Source organism: Callionymus lyra, chromosome 15 (assembly GCF_982586985.1).
Source record: "Callionymus lyra chromosome 15, fCalLyr1.hap1.1, whole genome shotgun sequence".
NCBI classification, from domain to species: domain Eukaryota; kingdom Metazoa; phylum Chordata; class Actinopteri; order Syngnathiformes; family Callionymidae; genus Callionymus; species Callionymus lyra.
In genome coordinates, this window is record NC_141832.1 from 20,483,647 (window position 1) to 20,503,196 (window position 19,550).

At 42.3% G+C, this 19,550-nt stretch overlaps 2 protein-coding genes across 7 annotated transcripts in view; both read right to left on the minus strand.

The window, feature by feature from the left end:
• Nucleotides 1-301: 301 nt before the first annotated feature.
• hoxb2a (homeobox B2a) lies at nt 302-3,983 on the minus strand. Its single transcript, XM_087809326.1, has 2 exons — nt 2,531-3,983; nt 302-1,647 (listed from the first exon to the last, which is right to left on the minus strand). The coding sequence occupies exons 1-2, from the start codon at nt 3,012-3,014 to the stop codon at nt 884-886; spliced, it is 1,248 nt and encodes a 415-aa protein (XP_087665452.1). The 5' UTR covers nt 3,015-3,983; the 3' UTR covers nt 302-883.
• A 3,455-nt stretch (nt 3,984-7,438) lies between these two features.
• The window catches only part of hoxb3a (homeobox B3a), a 39,370-nt gene continuing 27,258 nt past the window's right edge, over nt 7,439-19,550 (minus strand). For 3 of the 6 annotated variants that reach the window (XM_087809672.1, XM_087809670.1, XM_087809671.1), the window contains 2 exons: nt 11,753-12,441; nt 7,439-10,439 (listed from right to left, as the gene is read on the minus strand). In XM_087809672.1, the coding sequence (XP_087665798.1) occupies nt 9,580-10,439; nt 11,753-12,335 (1,443 nt within the window). In that variant the 5' untranslated portion in view covers nt 12,336-12,441 and the 3' untranslated portion in view covers nt 7,439-9,579. Of the gene's footprint in view, nt 10,440-11,752; nt 12,442-14,978; nt 15,755-19,105; nt 19,167-19,550 lie in introns of those variants that run through there. The other 3 variants (XM_087809674.1, XM_087809673.1, XM_087809669.1) reach the window with 2 other exon arrangements.

The following is a 19,550-nucleotide window of genomic DNA, read 5'->3' on the forward strand; positions in this document are numbered from 1 at the left end:
TTTAGAACCATGCAAACATACACAAAATAACATAAGTAAATGTATGAAGCCTATTTTTTATTTTTTATTTAAATTGTTATTTAATTAAAATGAAAAATAATTTAAAATGTATCACAAGCCCACCGACACACATTCAAACACACACACACATTCAAACACACACACACTCCCGCACACACATTCAAACACACACACACTCCCGCACACACACACTCATAATAACCTTTTCCGAAAACTCACTATGTGTCAGTTTTTATTTTATTATTTTCCTATAATTTGCGCAAATATTTGTACCATATTAGAATTGATTCTAAACTCGCACAGACATATTCCTACAAGCAGAACAAAGACGAAATAAAAGACACACGCAGTTTTCTTTTTTTAATTGTATTATTATTATTATTATTCCGCTATGAAAATATATGTACAATAAATAATTTTGGATTTTCACTAATAAAGACTCTCAATAAATAAGCTAAGGTCTAAACGTGGGTTCGACAGAAGGTTCCCTCTTTCTTTCTCCAGATTACGTGTTTCTAAAAAAGAGACTCAGTTCCTGAGATTATCCATGAAGCTACACCAAAACGAGGATCCGGGACAAATAATAATAATAATAATAATAACATCAATAAAAACTATTCCGTCAAAAAATAATATGAATAATGACACGAATTTAGCCATTCAATAATAAGAATAACAATAAATACCTGACATGTGGAGAGAAATAAATCCACACAGGAATGACAAAAACAATCCTGTCGATGTCTAAAAAATAAAAACAAGATTTTTAGTTTCTCTTTAAAATTAATACAAAAGAAAAAAAAAACTTTCAGAATCGTTTCCTCGGTGTGTTGAATCTAGTTCAGTCGCTCGATGCTGGGCCTCAAAAGTTGAGGTGCTGCAGGTCGATGGTGCTCAGTGTGCTTGTGAACAGGTCGAAGTCCTCCTCGGAGAAATCCACGGGACTGTCCAGGGAGCTCTGCAGACTCGGGGACAGGCACGAGTCCCCGGCGAACAGAGTCAGGTCGGAGAGCGCGGAGGAAGACGTCGGCGGTGTGCTTGACAAGTCCCGCTGCTCCGAGAACGCCAGGTCCGCGGCCGGTTCCGACCCGTTGTCCTCCAGCTGCAGCAGGCCGTCCGTGTGCGAGAACGCCGGCGGGGAGCGGTGCCGGGCCACGTCCGAGGACGCAGCGGGCAGGAGTGGGAGTGCGGACCGACCTCCCTCCTCCGCCACATTGTCCCCGCTGTCACTGGTGTGGGCGGCGGAAGATGGATCGCTGCTCGCTGCCTCGCCTTCCGACGCCTCCCCGGTACCAGATGCCTCGAGCGGCTGACTGGAATACGGCGAGGACGCGTCCGCGCCTTCGAGCGGCTCGAACCCGCCCGGCTCTCCGGGATCCTGGCCCCCTCCTCCGCCGTCCCGGTGGTGCGTCTGGCGCTTGTGTTTCATCCGCCGGTTCTGGAACCAGACTTTCACCTGCCGCTCCGTCAGGTCCAGCAGCGCGGCGATCTCCACTCGCCTGGGTCGACACAAGTATTTGTTGAAGTGGAACTCTTTCTCGAGCTCCAGGAGCTGCGTGTTCGTGTACGCGGTGCGGAGCCGCCGGGACCCGGACGATCCACCATCCTGTCCCCCAAGGCCCGGCTCTGTTGGACACAAAAATAATAAATCAAATCTACAGCACAAACCATTCCAAACACACGCTTGTTTTTTAATATGTAAAAACCACCAGCTGAACGTTAGAAGGCATTTTCCTGCTAATAAAAAAATCGATAAACATAAAACACGTCATAAAAACACGTCATATTTGCAGGAATGGCCAAAGTCACCGATTTAGGGAAATAAATGACAAATGGTGATAATGTGGTGTTCTGTGGAGCAGATCTCCTGCTGGGAGGGCCAACATCAAGAGAGGGAGAAAAAAATAAATCAGTGCTTGTGGAGGAAATGATCAGAGAAATGTGGAAATGTCGACGCCAAACTAGTTCCTGCACCAGGCGTCGGAATACAAACGTTCATGGTGGTACTAACATTACTCTGAGAGGGGAAATATTTTTACATTTACGCTGTTGTTTTGAGGAATGAAAAACATAACCCACCAGAGACTGTGCAGTTTGTGAGTGGGAATCCCCCAACCCCCACCCAGGCATTCTGTCTCTTTACCTCGCCATAATGGCCCTACCAGCATCCAATATGGCCCCCATCCGCTGCTGCGTTATGAATATGATCCAACTGCGTCTGATAACACGTCGCAAACGACACCACCCCGTGCAGAACAACAGTCGAAATGAACATTTTCCGCAGGTGATTTTGACCCTCTTTTACGCACATGAGATGAGGCGATATTTAAATGATGCGTTCAGGGGTTCACTGGGATGTTTGAGGGGCTGCGGTGTGATGCTGCAGTGGTCTTCATTTCCAGCTTAATGCACGCCACACACGCACACTTGACGATGAAAAAATACAACACCGAGAGTGAAAAACGTTTAGACATTTAGACAAACCTCACGTCTCAGCGGATGTACCGACCTGTGGGTGACTCCACGCCCGCTGATGCGTACCCGGGGGCGGTGGGCGACGGGGAAGACGAGGCGGACGGGATGACGGATCCTCCGTTGCTGGAGCTGCCCCCTGGTTTGGGGCACTTTTTGGAGGATTTTTTCTCCTTCATCCAGGGGAACTCGTGAGCCAGCGGACCCGCCTGGGTCCCGGTGGCTGGGGAGAGGCCCTGCCCGGGCGGGCACGGCTGCTGGGCGACTCTGAGCTGCGTCTGGATGCCATTAGTGGAGCTGATTCTTCGGTTCTGTTGGCTTTTCGCAGCCGGTCTCGGCTGGCTGCCTGTGTAGGGGCTGAGGCTGGGGATGGTGTGCTCGAAGGGAGGCGGAATTACTGTCGACTCCTTGATTGATGAAGTTTGAAATGACTCCAGGACGGCGGGGAAGGACGTCAGGCACTCTGCGAGGGATGGCTGACTGTTGATAAATCCAATCTCCCGTTCGAATTCAAAATTCATAGCTCCCACAAACCGGTGTCCCCCACAAACGGCGAGACCCCCGAACAATCCCTTCGCCAAAAATTAAAAAGCAAATCACAGAAAGAGGCACACATGCACACGCGCGCACGATCCAAAATGGCTCCGTAAAAAAATAAAAACATAGGAAAAAACAGCGTGTTAGATCCAAGCCGCTGGTCGCTTAATAATTATTGTGTATATTGATATTACTGTCGTATGGGGACCTGGTCGGCTAAACTGAAGAACTACGGGGCGAAATTGCAGCCAATTCCTGGTCACGTGACTCGAATCAGCCAATTGGAGGCGCCAGGGCCTGGTGTCGCCGTCGGCTGTGGTGGGGAGCAGCGTTATTATTTTTCTCTAAAAAATTCAGTGGTAACGTTGCAGGATGGCGGCTATTGTTCTCAGCTACCATGGGGGGCACGAAGACCCCACATTATAAACGCGCAGAGCCCGCTCGCCATGTGGGTCGTGTAGGCGGCGGGTCTGTGGATCCCCGACTCTAATGCTGCGCACAGACAATAGAGATCTTTTTTTTTTTCTTTTTTTTTGCTAGTATGGGTGATGTAATGACGGTCCTGGCCAACACCGTCTACAATATGGCTCCATGTATACGACAAAATACAGTCAAACAGCAGCTCATTAATCTTATAAAGTGTGACAGATTTGTAAGTTGGGCGGTGTTTTGAGAAGCGATGGGATGGATGCGAGGAAACTGAGATATGAGTTAAGAGATGTGAGATGGAGGGAGATCAATGTGTGTAAGTGCGTCTTTTTGAAATTTGTGTCAGACTTTTTAGTCGTTTTTTTCTATAGCTTTAGACTTGTATATATCAGGTGTGTGTCGAGTGCGCTTGCGTTGTGTGTTTACGCTGACACAGAGAAAGAGTTCACCACGAGGTCGCTCTCTATAAACTACAAAAAAAACAAGTTTTTAATTTATTTTATCGAGATTTTTCTGTGATCATTTACGTTATAATGATAATCCACTTACTAATTTAAGGTGGTTTATTCCCCAAAATGCACTAAAGACAAGTCAAGAAAAGTTGCGAGATAAGGAATTTAGCTGTTGATGTTTGGGCCGGGGGTTGTGCGAGTCATCAATCTCTGCTCTTGCAAAGGCTCTGACAGCAGCAGCTATCTCCCACATTACCGAGAAGCCTCACAGAAACTACTGCTGCTCCAGAGTCAGATCCTCTGCACGCACGCAACAAACTTTAAACCTGGGAAAACTATCTTTAAATTCAACAATGTAAAACTGCGGTGATTTCCCAGTGAGACAGTCACAGGAGTGGGTAGAAAAGAGACAATGTGAGTAGGAGTTGGTTCTATTGAGCGAGTTTCTTCTCCTTCTCCCCCACACACACACTGAATGAGCATTACCATTATTTAGTTAAAATCAGTAAAAATAATCTCACAAAACAAGTGGAATCCAAAGATGTTCAGAGCTCGAGTTTGAGACTTCTGGTCCAACGTTCCGGCCCGGGAGCGACTTTTTTTCCGAGCTGCCGTCTGTTTTTATGAGGCAATAAATTAGATCTAATCTCCGCTTATTGGTGTTTTTATTGTCTGTTAGTCCAGCAGAATGTAAAAGGAAGTACAGCCATTATTTATGGGAGTCTGATTTATGTGCCAGGATTTGTGCTGAGAGAGAAGTGAGCAGCAGTCAGAGGCACAGCAGAGGAGGGCGATCCTGATGAGTAATGAGAAAACATGGAACCCGGTCATGACGGAAGCCCGTGGGCTTTTTTTTTTGTTTTCTTACTTCCAAACATCGACACTGTGGATCAGTGTGTGTCCCACAGTAGCTCCAGAATTTGGCCGCCATTAATTGTATTTAAAATATCATTACAATTCTCAATTTCTGCTCAAATATTTATTTTGTTCACCTAAAAATAATAATTGTAAAACCGACATAAGCCAATTGATCCCAGTTCGCCCCTTGTGTAAAACCTTAAATAATTTATATTCTTCTACTCTTCCATTTAAAACATTTTTTTAAATAGGCAGCATTTTTATTGATCAGGAAAACGATTTAATAACAATATCCTATCTCACCACTAGAGGTCCTTGCATTTTACACACTGCAACTTTAAAACATTCATAGTAAGCAAGTAAATACGTTTTATTCGTAAAGCGCCTTTCTCAGTAGCCCATCGTGTATTTAAATTAAAATAAAATATATTATAATATTAATATTAAAAAAACTAAAATATGAAGGGATACGATATATTAAATAAACAAAAGTAAAATCATTTTCCTTAATAGTTTAGTAATAACTCCATCATACACAACATTAACACAAAGTGTACTTGGCTAATCACAAATATTTTATCTGTTCACATTTAACAGACCCTTAAGTCTTTAATTTCTCAGATGAAGTCAATAATAAATATGTAATTAAATAATGTAGGATTAAATTTAAAACTCGAACAGATTCACTTCGTATTATCTTTTATTTTATACTGACGTTTCCTGTTTCACTGTACTTTCCGTGAATCACATCAGGAGTAGTGGTAGTAGATACGTATTAGACAATTAACTTAGATTATATAAATATATATATAAATAATATAACCTTTTTACAGAATATATTCTGTTAATTTTGTACATACATATGATAAAATACAAGACATTAATTATAGCGTGTAAATGGGTTGAAGTGTGCAACACATGAAAGAAAGAAAGAAAGAAAGAAAGAAAGAAAGAAAGAAAGAAAGAAAGAAAGAAAGAAAGAAAGAAAGAAAGAAAGAAAGAAAGAAAGAAAGAAAGAAAGAAAGAAAGAAAGAAAGAAAGAAAGAATGAGAAAATCACATATCAGCTTTGTCCCATGTCCCTCATCCAAGTACCTGAAATATGTTCCACTTTGTCTTTCCCGCTCCTGTTTGGACTCTCTGATCATATCTGAGGAAAGATGCACAGCAAACAAAAGACACAAATGTAAACAACATTTATTCACTTTTGTTTAAATTCATCTCAAGATGTTAGCCACAGATTCCTATATGAATCTCTCATAAGAACAGGCTCTTTAGTACTTGTATTTACCACGTATTGTAACACATATTGTACACATCTTCATAAATAACATGGCACCTAAACCACTAACTCTTTCTTAAATCTCATTCTAGAAGTATTCTTTTTTCCTTGTGTACTTTACACAGGCAGATCATGTTGATGGCGTTCTTATCGGATGTGTAATTAAACGAGTCAAGACTGATAACAGCAGGTACTTAACGTCACAACTGTAGGAGAGATCAAATGATTTTCCTTACCCGCAAACTCTTCTTTCCAAAAGGTTTGTCTGTTCTTACAACGTGATGCAAATACCAACCCGGGACAGAAAATGTTGGCGCAACATGGGATCATTTTTATGATTGATTAAAACCTTGATAATAACCTAATCATTTATCAAGTATCTGATTTGGATTACTCACTATTCTGTTTTGTTTTCCTTGCGTCTCTGATGCCTTAACATCTTACCAACATAAAAGTTTTATTTAGAGCAGCCAGTGACAGTTACAAGTTGCATTCAATCTTTTACTTTCTATTTTTGGCCTTGGAAACATTTAGGTCTTGTGTTTTGGACTTTCCACTATAGACATGTCTTTCATTTTTCCCCACTCTTATATATACAATTTGTATAATTGTTGCTCTATTTCTTCTTCACCTATTCAATCTCACCTTTACTAAGTTTTGAATGTTCAATTAGTATGTGTATTTGTGTGCTTGTGGCTGCAGTGATTTTAAATAATTTTCAATTCAATGCATGCTTAGATATCCACTATTACAAGTTTAAAAAATGTAATGTTGTGGTAATAAATACATTCTAAATGCTATTATTTCCGTAATAAAGATCCAAGTTTCCGTCCGAGTACTTCAAATAAGCCACAATATCTCTGAATTATATAACAGTTTATTGAAGAATTGTTTAACAGACAACTCTCTCAACAATGAAAGAAAAACAATCTACAAAGGGCAAAAGAAAAAAGTTGTTTTTCTTCAAAAAAGACTTTTTTTCCCAGCTAATAGTCTGTCTATATTATGACTATGCATTGGATAGTAAACCAATCCCCATCCTAGCCATTTCCCCGTACAAGCCAAAACATTTATGTACAAGGGTCATCATAGGAACATAAAAACTACTAATTGTGTTCTAAAATACAATAACTTAAAAAAGGTAACGTCAGTACAATGGACAAGAAGAAAACACAATCTTTTTTTTCCTTGTATAACAGATAAATGCTAAAAAAGTACAGTTTTTCTCATTATAAATACATGGAGGATAAATAATAATAATAATACAAAAACAGAAGGTCTTTTCCAAAAACTGGCTATAACAAATAAATATTCATATATGAATGTTCACTTGAACACACATTCGCAAAAGACGCTTTGATTGGACGGTCTTCCGCATTCAAAATAAGATTCTGTTTATTTGTTTTTATCTTTTTTTTCATCTTTAACCATCAAAATGTAAACTCTAAGTGCAACAATGATGCCCAGATGTCAGATATGTCCGGAGTACCTTTGAGCTTAAACACACAAGGAGTTTATTTTTGGAGCGTCAGTGAGTGTTGGTGAACAGCTGTGGTTTACTTTCAAGTCGAAATAAGATATATAAGCTCGTTTTACCAAATCTAAAGCAAAGAAATGCTCATCGGGAGGAAGGCGACATCCTCACAACCATTCACTCATACAATCTGTGTATGTTTTTGGACTGTGGGAGTACCCGGAGTAAACCAATGGAAGCATGTGGAGAAATATAACTCCACCAAATGGCTTCACTTTGGAAGTAAACCTGAAACCTTCTTGCTTTGAGGGGGTAGCGCTAAAGATGCAGACCAGCGTCGCAGATAATGCAATAACAAAGTTAGAGACGTCTCTTTTAGCTTAAAGGCTACAGTGTCTGACTGTAGCGACAACAGGCAGGTTGTAAACAGAGAGACTAAATATAGACTCTGTCTCATGTTCCTACGAGTCTTAAAGATAACCAAACATCTCTACTGCTTCCAATAGTTTTTTGTGTTTAACATTTAGCACGCGCAGATATTCCATTTGAGCGACTGAACACCATTTTTCTCTCTCGCTGTGGTCCTAAAATAAATCCTTGTGGTTCGTCAAAAAGCACAGGAAACACATCAGCTCAGATTGCTGGGACATGCATTTTGTTCAAATATATACCCTGTATCCACATAAGTCAAGATATGTAAGAATTGAAGAACAAAAAAAAAACAACCAAAATGTACACTTGAAGCATTGATGCTCGATAGGTAGAATGAAGAAAGAGAGAGAAAGAGAGAGAGAGAGAGAGAGAGAGAGAGAGAGTAGAGAGCATTAACTACCAAACCTAAATAAATAATGCTCTCCACTCGTGTTTACCCTGTATGTCGATGATGTGCTAAACTAAGAACATAAATATTCTCTTTCATGTCGTTTTTATTTCCCAATGTCATCACGTCGTGTCTCGTATGTCAACAAAAGGACGTCTGCCGCTGGATGGTGAGGTTGAAGGTGCGATGACAATGTGTGTGTTGGTATAGCAGTTTGCGGGTTGTGTTGAGGTGTGTGTGTGAAAGCCGAGCTCCCGCGGACGGAACAGGCGGCTGCGGCGGCGAGGGTTAGTCGATGTGCTTTAGTCATGATGGACTTCGACAGACCCAGCAGGAGGGACTCGGAGGCGGCCGGAGGACGGTCACGAGTGCACCGAGTGGACACAGCGACGCCCCTGGTGTCTGCGGTGAAGCCACAGTCCTTCACATTGCTCAGCTGGGCTGACAACTACACGTGTAGCCTGGAGGGGAAGCGCGCTCGTCGTCATAAATCTAACCACCTCGTTAACTGCACATTAAACACCACTATTTCATTTGGGCAGGCAGGAGAGCCAGTTATATTCCTGTGTGTCTTATTATTTTAGGGCTATTGGAAACCACAAACACACTGTAGATGAGTCTTTACAGGCTTTAACTTCATCTGCTGTTCCATTCTTTCAACCGCTGCATAGTAATCAGGCCAGTAGATCTCAAAAGTTGGCTCACATATACCCTCTACAGGTTTTTGGAATCAGGTTTTTTTTTTTAGTTTGCCGATTCCGCCCTTACTGATTAAACTAAATGAAAGTTGTTGTTTTAATACATTGGGTGATTTGGAGAATAAATCTCTGAAATACAGCTGCTAGCCAAACTACCTGAGCTACCATGGTGAATCAACAAACAATCATTGGCTGTAACTGAAAGTGACGAAACCAACCAGTATTCTCGTGTAATTGGAGTAAGACAACCGTAACGTCAACATAAGCCTACAGCTCAAGACATTTGTGTTTAAACAAGCAAAGTTTGATGGGCTTTAACTGTCATTCTTTTTCCACCGGCACAGTTAAAGGGATGAATGAGCTCTAATCTCTGACTAGACTGTGCAAAGAGCAGGACAACAACTGTACCCCTACTGTCCGCCCGGGTCCCTCGTGCTTCCACGCTAACCTGTTTGAGGCCCCATATGTGAGTTAGTCTGTTAGTGCGTCATGAGTTCTGCGTTGTCTTTCCTAAGTTGTTGTTTAGTTCCAAACCTGCTACAGGTGGGTGAGCTTGGGTGCTTCCTGAATTCTGCCCTGAGTCGAGGTGTGGTGCGCCGACAGCTCTGTGTATGTGGGGTGTGCGGACGGGTCGCAGGGTCCAGGGGGCACCCCGCCTCCCACGTGGTGCTGGTTGGTGCCTGACATGGACCCCCCTCCGTTGTAGTCCATGGTTTGGTGAAGGGGTGGTGTAGGACCGAGGTGGTTGAGGCCATACATGGAGGGACCAGAACCAGACATGGGTTCCACATAGCTGCCGCCCCCTACATAGACTGGACTAGCCTGCATATTGTTGGGATTCCCATAGACTCCACTGTTAGCCTGCACCAGGCCATGGTGGGAATGTGGGTCGCCATAGTCTGGGTCTGGAGCACCATACTTCTGTTGGGGGGGGCAGCCCTTCATCGGGACATTGGAGTAGGCAGTAGACATGGAATAAGAGACTCCTTGATGCGGTTTGCCAAAAGAGGGCGGTGATGGAGCATCGTAGCTCCCACCTCCACCTACAATGGGATGCATTGAGTTAAGGAAACTGGCAGAGGACTGCATGGTTAGAGGGGGCGAGCCTGCTGGCGATGGACCTCCAGAGCTGGAGCTCAATCCTTTAGACTTCTGGTCCTTTTTGTACTTCATGCGCCGGTTTTGAAACCAGATCTTGATCTGTCGTTCCGATAGATTCAGCAGATTGGCCATCTCCACCCGCCGGGGCCGACACAAGTACCGGTTGAAGTGGAATTCCTTTTCCAGCTCAACCAGCTGACCGCTGGTGTAAGCTGTCCGAGCTCGCTTAGAAGATGCCGAAGACCCTCCGGTAGGACTCTTCTCTCCACCGCTGCCGCTCTCACCTCCTCCTGACACTGAAGGTAACAGAGACGATGAAGATAAGTTAGGTGCATATGAACACGTCAACACTTTCTCTCCACCTTAAAATAGAGATGGACATGGAAACCTGTTAATAGTTTGTGTGAAAGTTTATCTTGTGATATTCGTTGTCAAACGTTTCATAGCAGTAGTTATTAATAACTTTCTCAGTGATCGAGGGCAACAAATTGTATCTTGGCTGCACTGACAAGACCCAACAGCTGCTACGTGGACTGAAGTAACCCACGTGCACAAATAACAGCAGATACTAATTCACCAGACTCGACCCTATATAATCGTTTGTGACTGTAGCGAAGGTTGCAAGGTTGTGGTTAGCCATGGAAGTCAGGGTTGTCAAACCCTTTTTTGAGTAGGTCCACTTTTTATGAAGTGAAAACTAGTGGGGGCCGAGTGTGAACAGTGACTTTAAACCGTTTTCTCTTTGGAAGTTCAAAATATAAAGGGTCTACCTCAAGGGCTGCAAACCTGTCTAGAAAACAGGTCGAGGTGTGGCAGGTTTTTGTTACAACTAGTCGAGCACACATGAGTTAACGAATTAGGCGTCGACTTAAACAAGCAGCACCTGACTGACAATAAACTGATGACTGTCTTCTGACGCCTGATTGGTTCAACTATATGTTCTTAACTAGTTGGATCCTGAACTTTTAAAGCATTCCGAGGTGTAACTAATTCTCCCAGGTATTGTCTTACAATTTTGGTTTTGACCTGCATATTTATTTATGCAGGAATAGGAGCTGACACCAGGGTACGTAGCCATGGTCCAATTGCTTTTATTTAAAATTAAAACTTTCCCTACAGACAAGTGGAAGGCATCATCAAACCAAGAAAAATAAGAACCTCTTTTTCTATGATGGACTGGTGACCTGAACATTTAAAAAACTGTATGGCAGCATTCATATTTTATTGTTGGAATCACATTTTCCCATATTTTCAGAGTCCTGCCGGTTCTCAGTCAGCAGTTATATTTAAATATTTACTTGGTGTTGCCATGGAAACGCCTCCCTTTTCCAAACCTGCCCCTACACAGACCTGTTTCTGCAGTAATAGTCAATGCTCGGAGAAAAATCTCTCAATTCTCTTGGGACGGGTGGCTCTAAAGAGGATGTTGATAAGAGAGGTGAGAAGTGATGGAGGCAAGAAGGAAGGATAATGGGAACACGGGTGCTGATGAGGAAAGAAGAAGAATGAAGTAAATGAAGGGTGAAGGAAGTGCTGATGAGAAGGGTGAGATAAGTACTCGATGTGTTTGGAGGACAGGAAAGTCACAGAGACGGAGGTATAAACACACCGTTGCCGGAGTTGTTGCTGGGCGAACTGTTCTTCTGCTTGGTGTTCTGACGAGACTCTTTCATCCACGGAAAGATCTGCTTGGTCAGAGTTGGGTTGGGTGGCAGTGAGGAGGACGAGGACGAGGACGACGTGGACGAAGCGGAATTGGATGATTTGTTGTTGCCTGATTTGGGAAGAGAGGGGGCCCCAGCAGTGCCTCCTGGCTGCTGGACCCCTGTATTACCATTAGTGGGGTTGGGCGGCAGTGGTGGGGACACTTGGGAGCCTGGATGGTGATCAGGTGCAAGACTGGGCCGCATACAGCTTCCATTTAGCTCCTTGGCTTTGGTGAGCTGCTGCTGTTGCTGCTGATGGCTGCCGCCACTACCCAGGGTCTGCAGGGAGCAGGCAGAGCGCTGGTACGAGTCTGCATCGAGATGGGTCGTGGATTGGAACACCGGCTGGTGATGGGACACAGGGACCGGGGTGTCGTAGCCCCCGAAACCATTAGCAGCTCCACCTGCCGTTGCCCCCTGCACCTGGTAGGACGAGTAGCCACTGAAGATCGTCGACGAGTTGTCGTAATATGTTGTCTTCTGCATGTCTGAGAGAGACGGCCGGGGTCCTTGTTGTGAACCACGGCCGGAAGACCATTTGGTACCGGGGGTCACGTGACGGTGTCTCTCCAACGGTCCCCTGCAATCTGACCTGAAAGGTTAGGAGAGACAGAGGCAAGAAATGAGAGAGATAAATCCATCTTCCAGCAATGAAAGGCGCCATGACATGAATAGAAAACAGTGCTTTTCTTTCCTTACCCCTTTACCCTCCCCCTCCCCTTGCAGCCCTGCACAGCCTGCAGATGCTACTGCACACACACACATATACACACACATTCAGAATAAATAAATAGTAAAGGATTAAATATCCACTTTGCACACAAGACGAACTATATACAAATAAAATATCAAGTTAATATTATTGTTATCATTATGATTATTATTTTAACAATGATACCTAGTGTTGTTTTGGTCGTTGTTATTCAAATAAGTATTACTATTATTACAAATATTATGCTCTATATTATTTTATTAATTGTTTTTAGTAGAGGTGTGATTTCTCAAGATGCCAACGTGACATTGGTTGTGTAACGTGTGAGTCTGTGTGTTGATCCATCTCTATTCCTGCCAGGCCCGGCTGCTCGTGTTTTACTACTCACACACTCACACACACACACACACACACACACACACACACACACACACACACACACACACACACACACACACACACACACGTCATAGAGGAGTCTTGCAACATCGACGGCAACACAATTATTACGCAAACCTTCTCCCCAACAACACACTAAATGTAACACGGAAATATATTAATTATTATTATAGATAGATGGATAGATGGATAGATGGATAGATGGATAGATAGATAGATAGATAGATAGATAGATAGATAGATAGATAGATAGATAGATAGATAGATAGATAGATAGATAGATAGATAGATAGATAGATAGATAGATAGATAGATAGATAGATAGATAGATAGATAGATAGATAGATAGATAGATAGATAGATAGATAGATAGATAGATAGATAGATGGATCATACATACATAAAAAGATACATCTATAGATAGATACATTGATAAATACATCGACAGATGCATAGATAATAATATTACATATATTTTTTAATTTAGAAGTTGTTGTTTTTTAACGTTTTTAACGTACAAAACCGTGCTTAAAATACACAAACGCTGAAGCTTGGTGTTGGTGATCCATCAGGGTCAGTCGTGGCCCCTTGAGGGACCAGCAAGAAGAAGCAGGCGGCAGGCTCTCTATCTGTCGCCCACCGGCGGAGTGGGCCTACACCCGCCATGTCACTCGTCGGTGAGCACCTGGCACCGGCTAGTTCTCTGGAGATAACACGCCACTCTTTGACGACACTTGAAATAAACGTCGGTTTTAATTTTTTTGCAAATGATTCTTGCTGAATAATAAAGAGAATAATTGCTTGTCTGTGCGAATAAAATACGAATACATTTTCTTTGAAGAAAAAAAAATCGAAATAAGTAAAAGGGAAATAAAGTGTTTTATTTTGTTTCGTTTCCCCGCCTTCGCATTTATTTGTCACATTTTAAAAGGAACAATTTATTTATTTCGCAATTGCTTCAACAAATGGTCGAAATGTACTTGACGTTGCTGTATTCATTCAAGCGTTTCTTATGTTGATTTGTAATTTAAAAAAAAATATATATAAATATAAATATTTGTAATAAAGAATAAATATAACGGACTAGACGATCGAAAGACGTAAATACATAAAAAAGATAGCGAGAGTCCCCCCAAAAGAACACCGATGTATCTCTTAAAACTGTTGGGCTCCCTCACAGTTACTGTTATCTGGTGTTTCTGTTGGAAGTGGCTGGAATAGTCCAGACCCACTCCACCTCTCAGCACGTCACACATGTCAGCCATTTATCTTTCTGGAAGACAAGCAGGAATCCTAATTATTTGCTCTGAGGAATAGTCCCGCGCAGAGAAAGAGAGAGAGAAAGAGAGAAAGAGAGAGAGGGAGAGAGGCAGAAAGAGTAGGAGGAATATGTTATTAAATCATATCACTGTTAGGCCATTAAACGGGACATGTAATGTCTGTGCCCCTGGCTTGTAGGTCCACAGCTTAATACAATCAGCAACTGTACTAGACGCCTCCGTGAATAATCCACTTATCCTGACAGAGAAACAACCACCCAAACAACAACAAGAAGAGAGAGGGGGGCGTGGAAGGTGTCTAGTGTTTTATCCTGGGATATAAAATTACAAATGGCGCCTCCGATGAATAACGTGGTGCGTTTTCCTGGAAACCGTTGAAACCCACCGATAAATAGTCAAGTCTGCGGCGGCTCCACATTAAAAAATATATATATAACCAGAAAATAATTTGTATTTTGAAGATAAGAAAGCGGCACGTTTGAGTCGTACAAGGCCTTCTGTTTTGTAAATAAAGTACGAACGGTCGTGGTGGGATAAAGGAGGTCAGAGGGAGTACGAGGGAAATAAAAAACAGAACCGCGGACAGAGATGGAATGCCCTGTAAGGGGGGTCTCTCAAGCAATGTGAACTCTTCCTGAACTGAGATTGAAGTCATGCGGGCCATAAATCACTGCCTCGGATACACTGGCTTCCCCTCCGAGCGCTGCCCCTGACTGGACCAGGACTGGACGGCCTTACCTTTTTTTTCCTCAGCACCGGTGGTCCCGGTCCAGTCCTGCGGGGACGCAGCCCCGTCGCATCACACCGCACAGTCCCCTCTCGGATCGGAGGAAATCCTTCTGATAAAATCCGCGCTGGTTTTTCAGTAACTCCGAGGGCGTCCCGGCGTTTGGCTGCGCGGACCGCGATGAGCCCGCGGCGGCGGCGGCGGCGGACGGCGCTCGACGCCGACACGGAGCTCGGTGTGTCATCAACGGACTCTTTGGTCTCTGGGTCGACTCCGGTCAAGGGGGGGTATAGTTTGACGTGACCAGACGAGAGATCGTACCGGGAGCCTGGCTGCTGCTCGCCCCCCACCCCTCACACCTCCACCTCCGCCCCAGCAGCTCTGCCTGCACCGCTGCTGCTGCTGCTGCTGCTGCTGACAACAATGGCCTCAAATGTCTCTCCGTTCACCCCCAGTCCTCCTCCTCTCAGCGGCCGCTCACTCCGTTCAACACCCTCCGAAAATCGCGTAAAAAATCACCCCATTCCATCCATTCGATCCATGTTTTTTCCCCCTTCTTTTCGCGTCCCTGCGCGGGTGTGTGTGGCTCTTTCTTTCGGTCCTCCTCCTGGTGGATCCTCTCGGTCCTCAGCAGCTCTGCTCGCTCACGGAGCCTGAGATGGAGAAGGTGGAAGTCTTCGACTCGTGCCCATCATGTGGTACCGACGGGCCGCGCGGGAGGAAATAACAGGGCTTGACATGTGGACGCACGGATGCCCCCATCAAAGCGCTCGGCGTCACTCACCGATGATGCTGATTTCACACACAGTTGTGAGCGTGTATGTCAGGGAGTCTCAGCTACACACACACTCACTTATACACACACACGTACACGCACGCACAGCAGTCTTTAACTTTCTTTACAGAAGCTCCTGACTGATCTCTTCCATCACCTGTCAGAGGAGCTCTGGGCTTTTTTTTTTTTTAGATGACCTAATTCAACAGGAAACACGTGACCATGCACTTGTTACAGCCTCGTAACAAAACAGTTAAACGTGTGAAATCTAACCCAGACTCACTTATGGTTACGCTATTCAGAAAATATATTTATTTTCAGTATTTAATCTTCATGTTTGTGTATTTTTTATTATTACTTATATACTAGTTTCAATAGTGTGTTCCTTGTTTTGTCTCATAATACACAATAACACAAGAACGGTTCCTCCTGTGCAGGGTGGATATTTAAATGACCTCAGGGGCCACATTTTATACTTTGACTCTTGTAAGGAACCGTTGAACCAAAACAGAGAATATCCCAAATATGATGGAACAACTTAACTTAAAAAGGAATTAAATAAAGCGAGCAAGAATAGAACGATCATCCTTTATTTAGTATACTAATATAAAATAACTTTTTATATACAAATATGATCTCCACATTAACTCAAATTATTCTGAGGGGCAATAAATATTCACAAAAGGAAAATAAAATTAAAAAAAATAACGTGAGAAAGTTGTAGTAAGAGTTAATACTATAATACATACAAAATGAAATGGTTAGCTAACAGAAACAGTTTCTAGATGTTTTCCTTTGCACTTTGCCCATGCCTGCTCCAGTGTAATAACACTGTACTATTGGTTTATAATGCGAGGCAGCTTCTCACACTTGAATGAAACTTCTTGTGCATTTCAGAAAGTTGAACAAGGTGAAGAAAAAGTTAACGTTGTGCTCATTTTTAAGTGTGATGTTGTTTTCTGTACAAAATAAGGTTCAACTTGTGTTTATAAAGATGTTTTTTCCAGCCAACTTTGTCCACAAGTGACACATCAGCAACAACAACCCAAACACTCTCAGCCTATACTTCTTCTCTATATTAATGCAAATTAAGTTTAAATTAGCGCTTTTTTTTGTTTGGATTTGATAAATGTTCTCATTATTCAATTTAAAAACAAATTATCTTAAATATATATGTTTGTTCAAAGAAAAAATATTATTGAATGTGGAAATTAATGTTATTTAAAGTTTGTTTAAAATGATATATTTTCTAAAACGTGCAGAAGTAATAAACAAATGGCTAAAAATGTATTTTTTTAAGTGTATAACAGAAATAAAAAGTGTGTATGTGGTTCTAACCCTAATGTTAATCTTCTTTATTCAAACTTTGTGCAGATTTTTTTTGTAGTCATTCCAGAATCATCATCCTAGGCATTCATCCCTGCACCAGACCACTCAACCATCTTCTTGAAATGATCCAGCCAGGACCTTATCTCTCGTGTGTCCATGAGTTCAAATACAGGGGTTATTCTTTGGTGGCGTGGAGCCAGGAGCTACACCTGGACCATGTCTCTGCTCTGACAAGAGCACGTTTGGCTACTGAGAGTGTTTAGATCTAAATAAAACGGCGATTCATTTCACCAAACCAAAGCCAAAAAAACTGCCAAAATGAGTTTCTTATGAAACCAGTTTATACCAGCTCCCCAGAACACACACCAATAACACAAATCTTGTTTTGTCAATAAAGATTATCTCAACTGCTGTCGAAATTTCTCTGACTGATATCAAAAGTAGGATTAACATTAGACATAGCTAATCTGCAGGGACGCAAATCAGGTCACGTTGTCTGGTTAGGAAACAAAGAAGAAGCTGGATAACTCAGGAGCCCAGACATGTTTTCTTAGAGAACTTCCTGAGAAGCAGAAGTCCATAACGCTGCACAAACTCAACCTGCAGTGTATTGTCAAGACTTCAACACCTCATCTCCACCCCGCTGCTACACACAGACTCACACACACTCTCTCTCACACACACAGCCTCTCTCTCTTCCTCACTATTTTTGTTATTCAGGACACAATCCGGGTTGTTTATGGCTGCGTAAGATTTATGACTTTCGTCGTGTGCGTGTGTTGGTGTGTGCGCGCGCGCGTGTGTCCGTGTGTGTGTGTGCGTGTAAACAGCAACTTTAAAAGCAGATAGCAGCAGCTCCGTGGCTGAGATGAGGCGATGAGTTCGAGGTGGGCGGATGTGGGAGCACAAATGTGTGCTTGGGCAGCTTTTTGCATTCGAACCATCGGGACTGAAGAATGTTCTGACGGCGGAGGACGACAGAGGAGAATAAAAAAAACACCAAATAAGCTATTTTGGTGTCACTGCGAGTGGGAGAAGAGGGCAGCTGCAGTGATGCTCAAGTGAAGGGAGGAGGGTTTTTTTTTCTTCTTCTATATTTTCCTTCATAGGCTCGGAGGTTCGGATTGTGTCACGGATATTGAGTTTCACAACTCAGTGACTTCCACACATCCTCTTCACATTTTCCCTCCGGACTCGGAGGCCACTGAGGATGTCACCAAAGAATTTTCCTTCTACCCCGGGATTTACAAATATTTCTCAGCGAGTTCTCTTTCTCAATATCACTTCATTAAAAGTAGATATGATGTGCAATTGCTCCTCGAGCTGCAGCGAATCTCCATTATTTCCAACTCAAACGCTGTTTTAATATGATGCTGATCACATGATGAACTGTTGGATTTTTTTCCTACTATACGTTTGGACCCGCCGGCCATTTTAGACTGTCCTTCAAATGATATTGCAATAACACGTGTCATTACATTACATTAAACGCATACGTCAGCACTCATACACATACAAATGTAATAAATACAACCGCATTCTCGGTTTAAACCCGCTATTTGAATAGTACATTAAACATTTTACAAAATACCTGACAAGTAGTTTCCAAGACGGTGACTAAATATAATATTATTGCGTGTTTATTTCTCAGATTTAATGACCTACACAATCTAGAACAAATAATTAATATTCGTTTCAACAGAACAATACAAGTTATTTTCTCAACTTTTTCGTTAAGTCGTCATAGAAATCTAGTTATTGAATTATTTCAAATACGCATGGTTTCGTCGAATCTCTGAAATCAGCTGCGTTCGTAGCTAAATAATCCCATATGAAAATCTATCTCAAATCATTTATAAACGAACAAATGTGCTATTAAAACGAAAAAAACACCAAATATTCCGTGAACAGACGCACATCAGAGTATCCACCGGACTCCAGTGGACGTTAAAACATCAACCAAATACAGAACGCAGCTTTATAAATATAATAATATAAATAATCATAATAATAATAACAAACAAAATAACTCACCAAATGATGATATTCTATTTTCCGATGTTTGGGTGGAAAAGTTCCTGTAATCCCCTGAAAACTGTGGCCGGTCATTGGAGAAAAAGAAAAAAGGAGAAAGAGGAAGAAAAGACCAAAATAGGTAAAGAGGGACGACTGGATATAAAATGCACAACAGCAAAGTGAAAACAAAAATCACCTAAAGTTTTATTTTAATATTTTATTTTTATTTTTATAAACGCTCGCGTGATGTACTGTTTTATTTAAGTTACTAACCTACTTTTATTTTTTTTAATTACGATTTAAAAATTGACTTATCAAACGAAACTAAAACTTTATAATACTTTAATTTTATTTTATCTGGATAAACGAGCTATTAAAAGACGCCCCAAAAATATTTAGCAGACATATACAAAAATCGGTATTTTCTGTTGAGTACCCTAATGTTTTTTTTTTAAAACGGAAT

Bases quoted from the DNA above. Each gene is read 5' to 3' on its own strand.
- hoxb2a (XM_087809326.1), bottom strand. From the start codon at position 3,014: ATGAATTTTGAATTCGAACGGGAGATTGGATTTATCAACAGTCAGCCA. The intron at 1,648-2,530 runs GTCGGTACATCC...TGTGTCCAACAG, and splicing joins GGGCGTGGAGTCACCCACAG to AGCCGGGCCTTGGGGGACAG.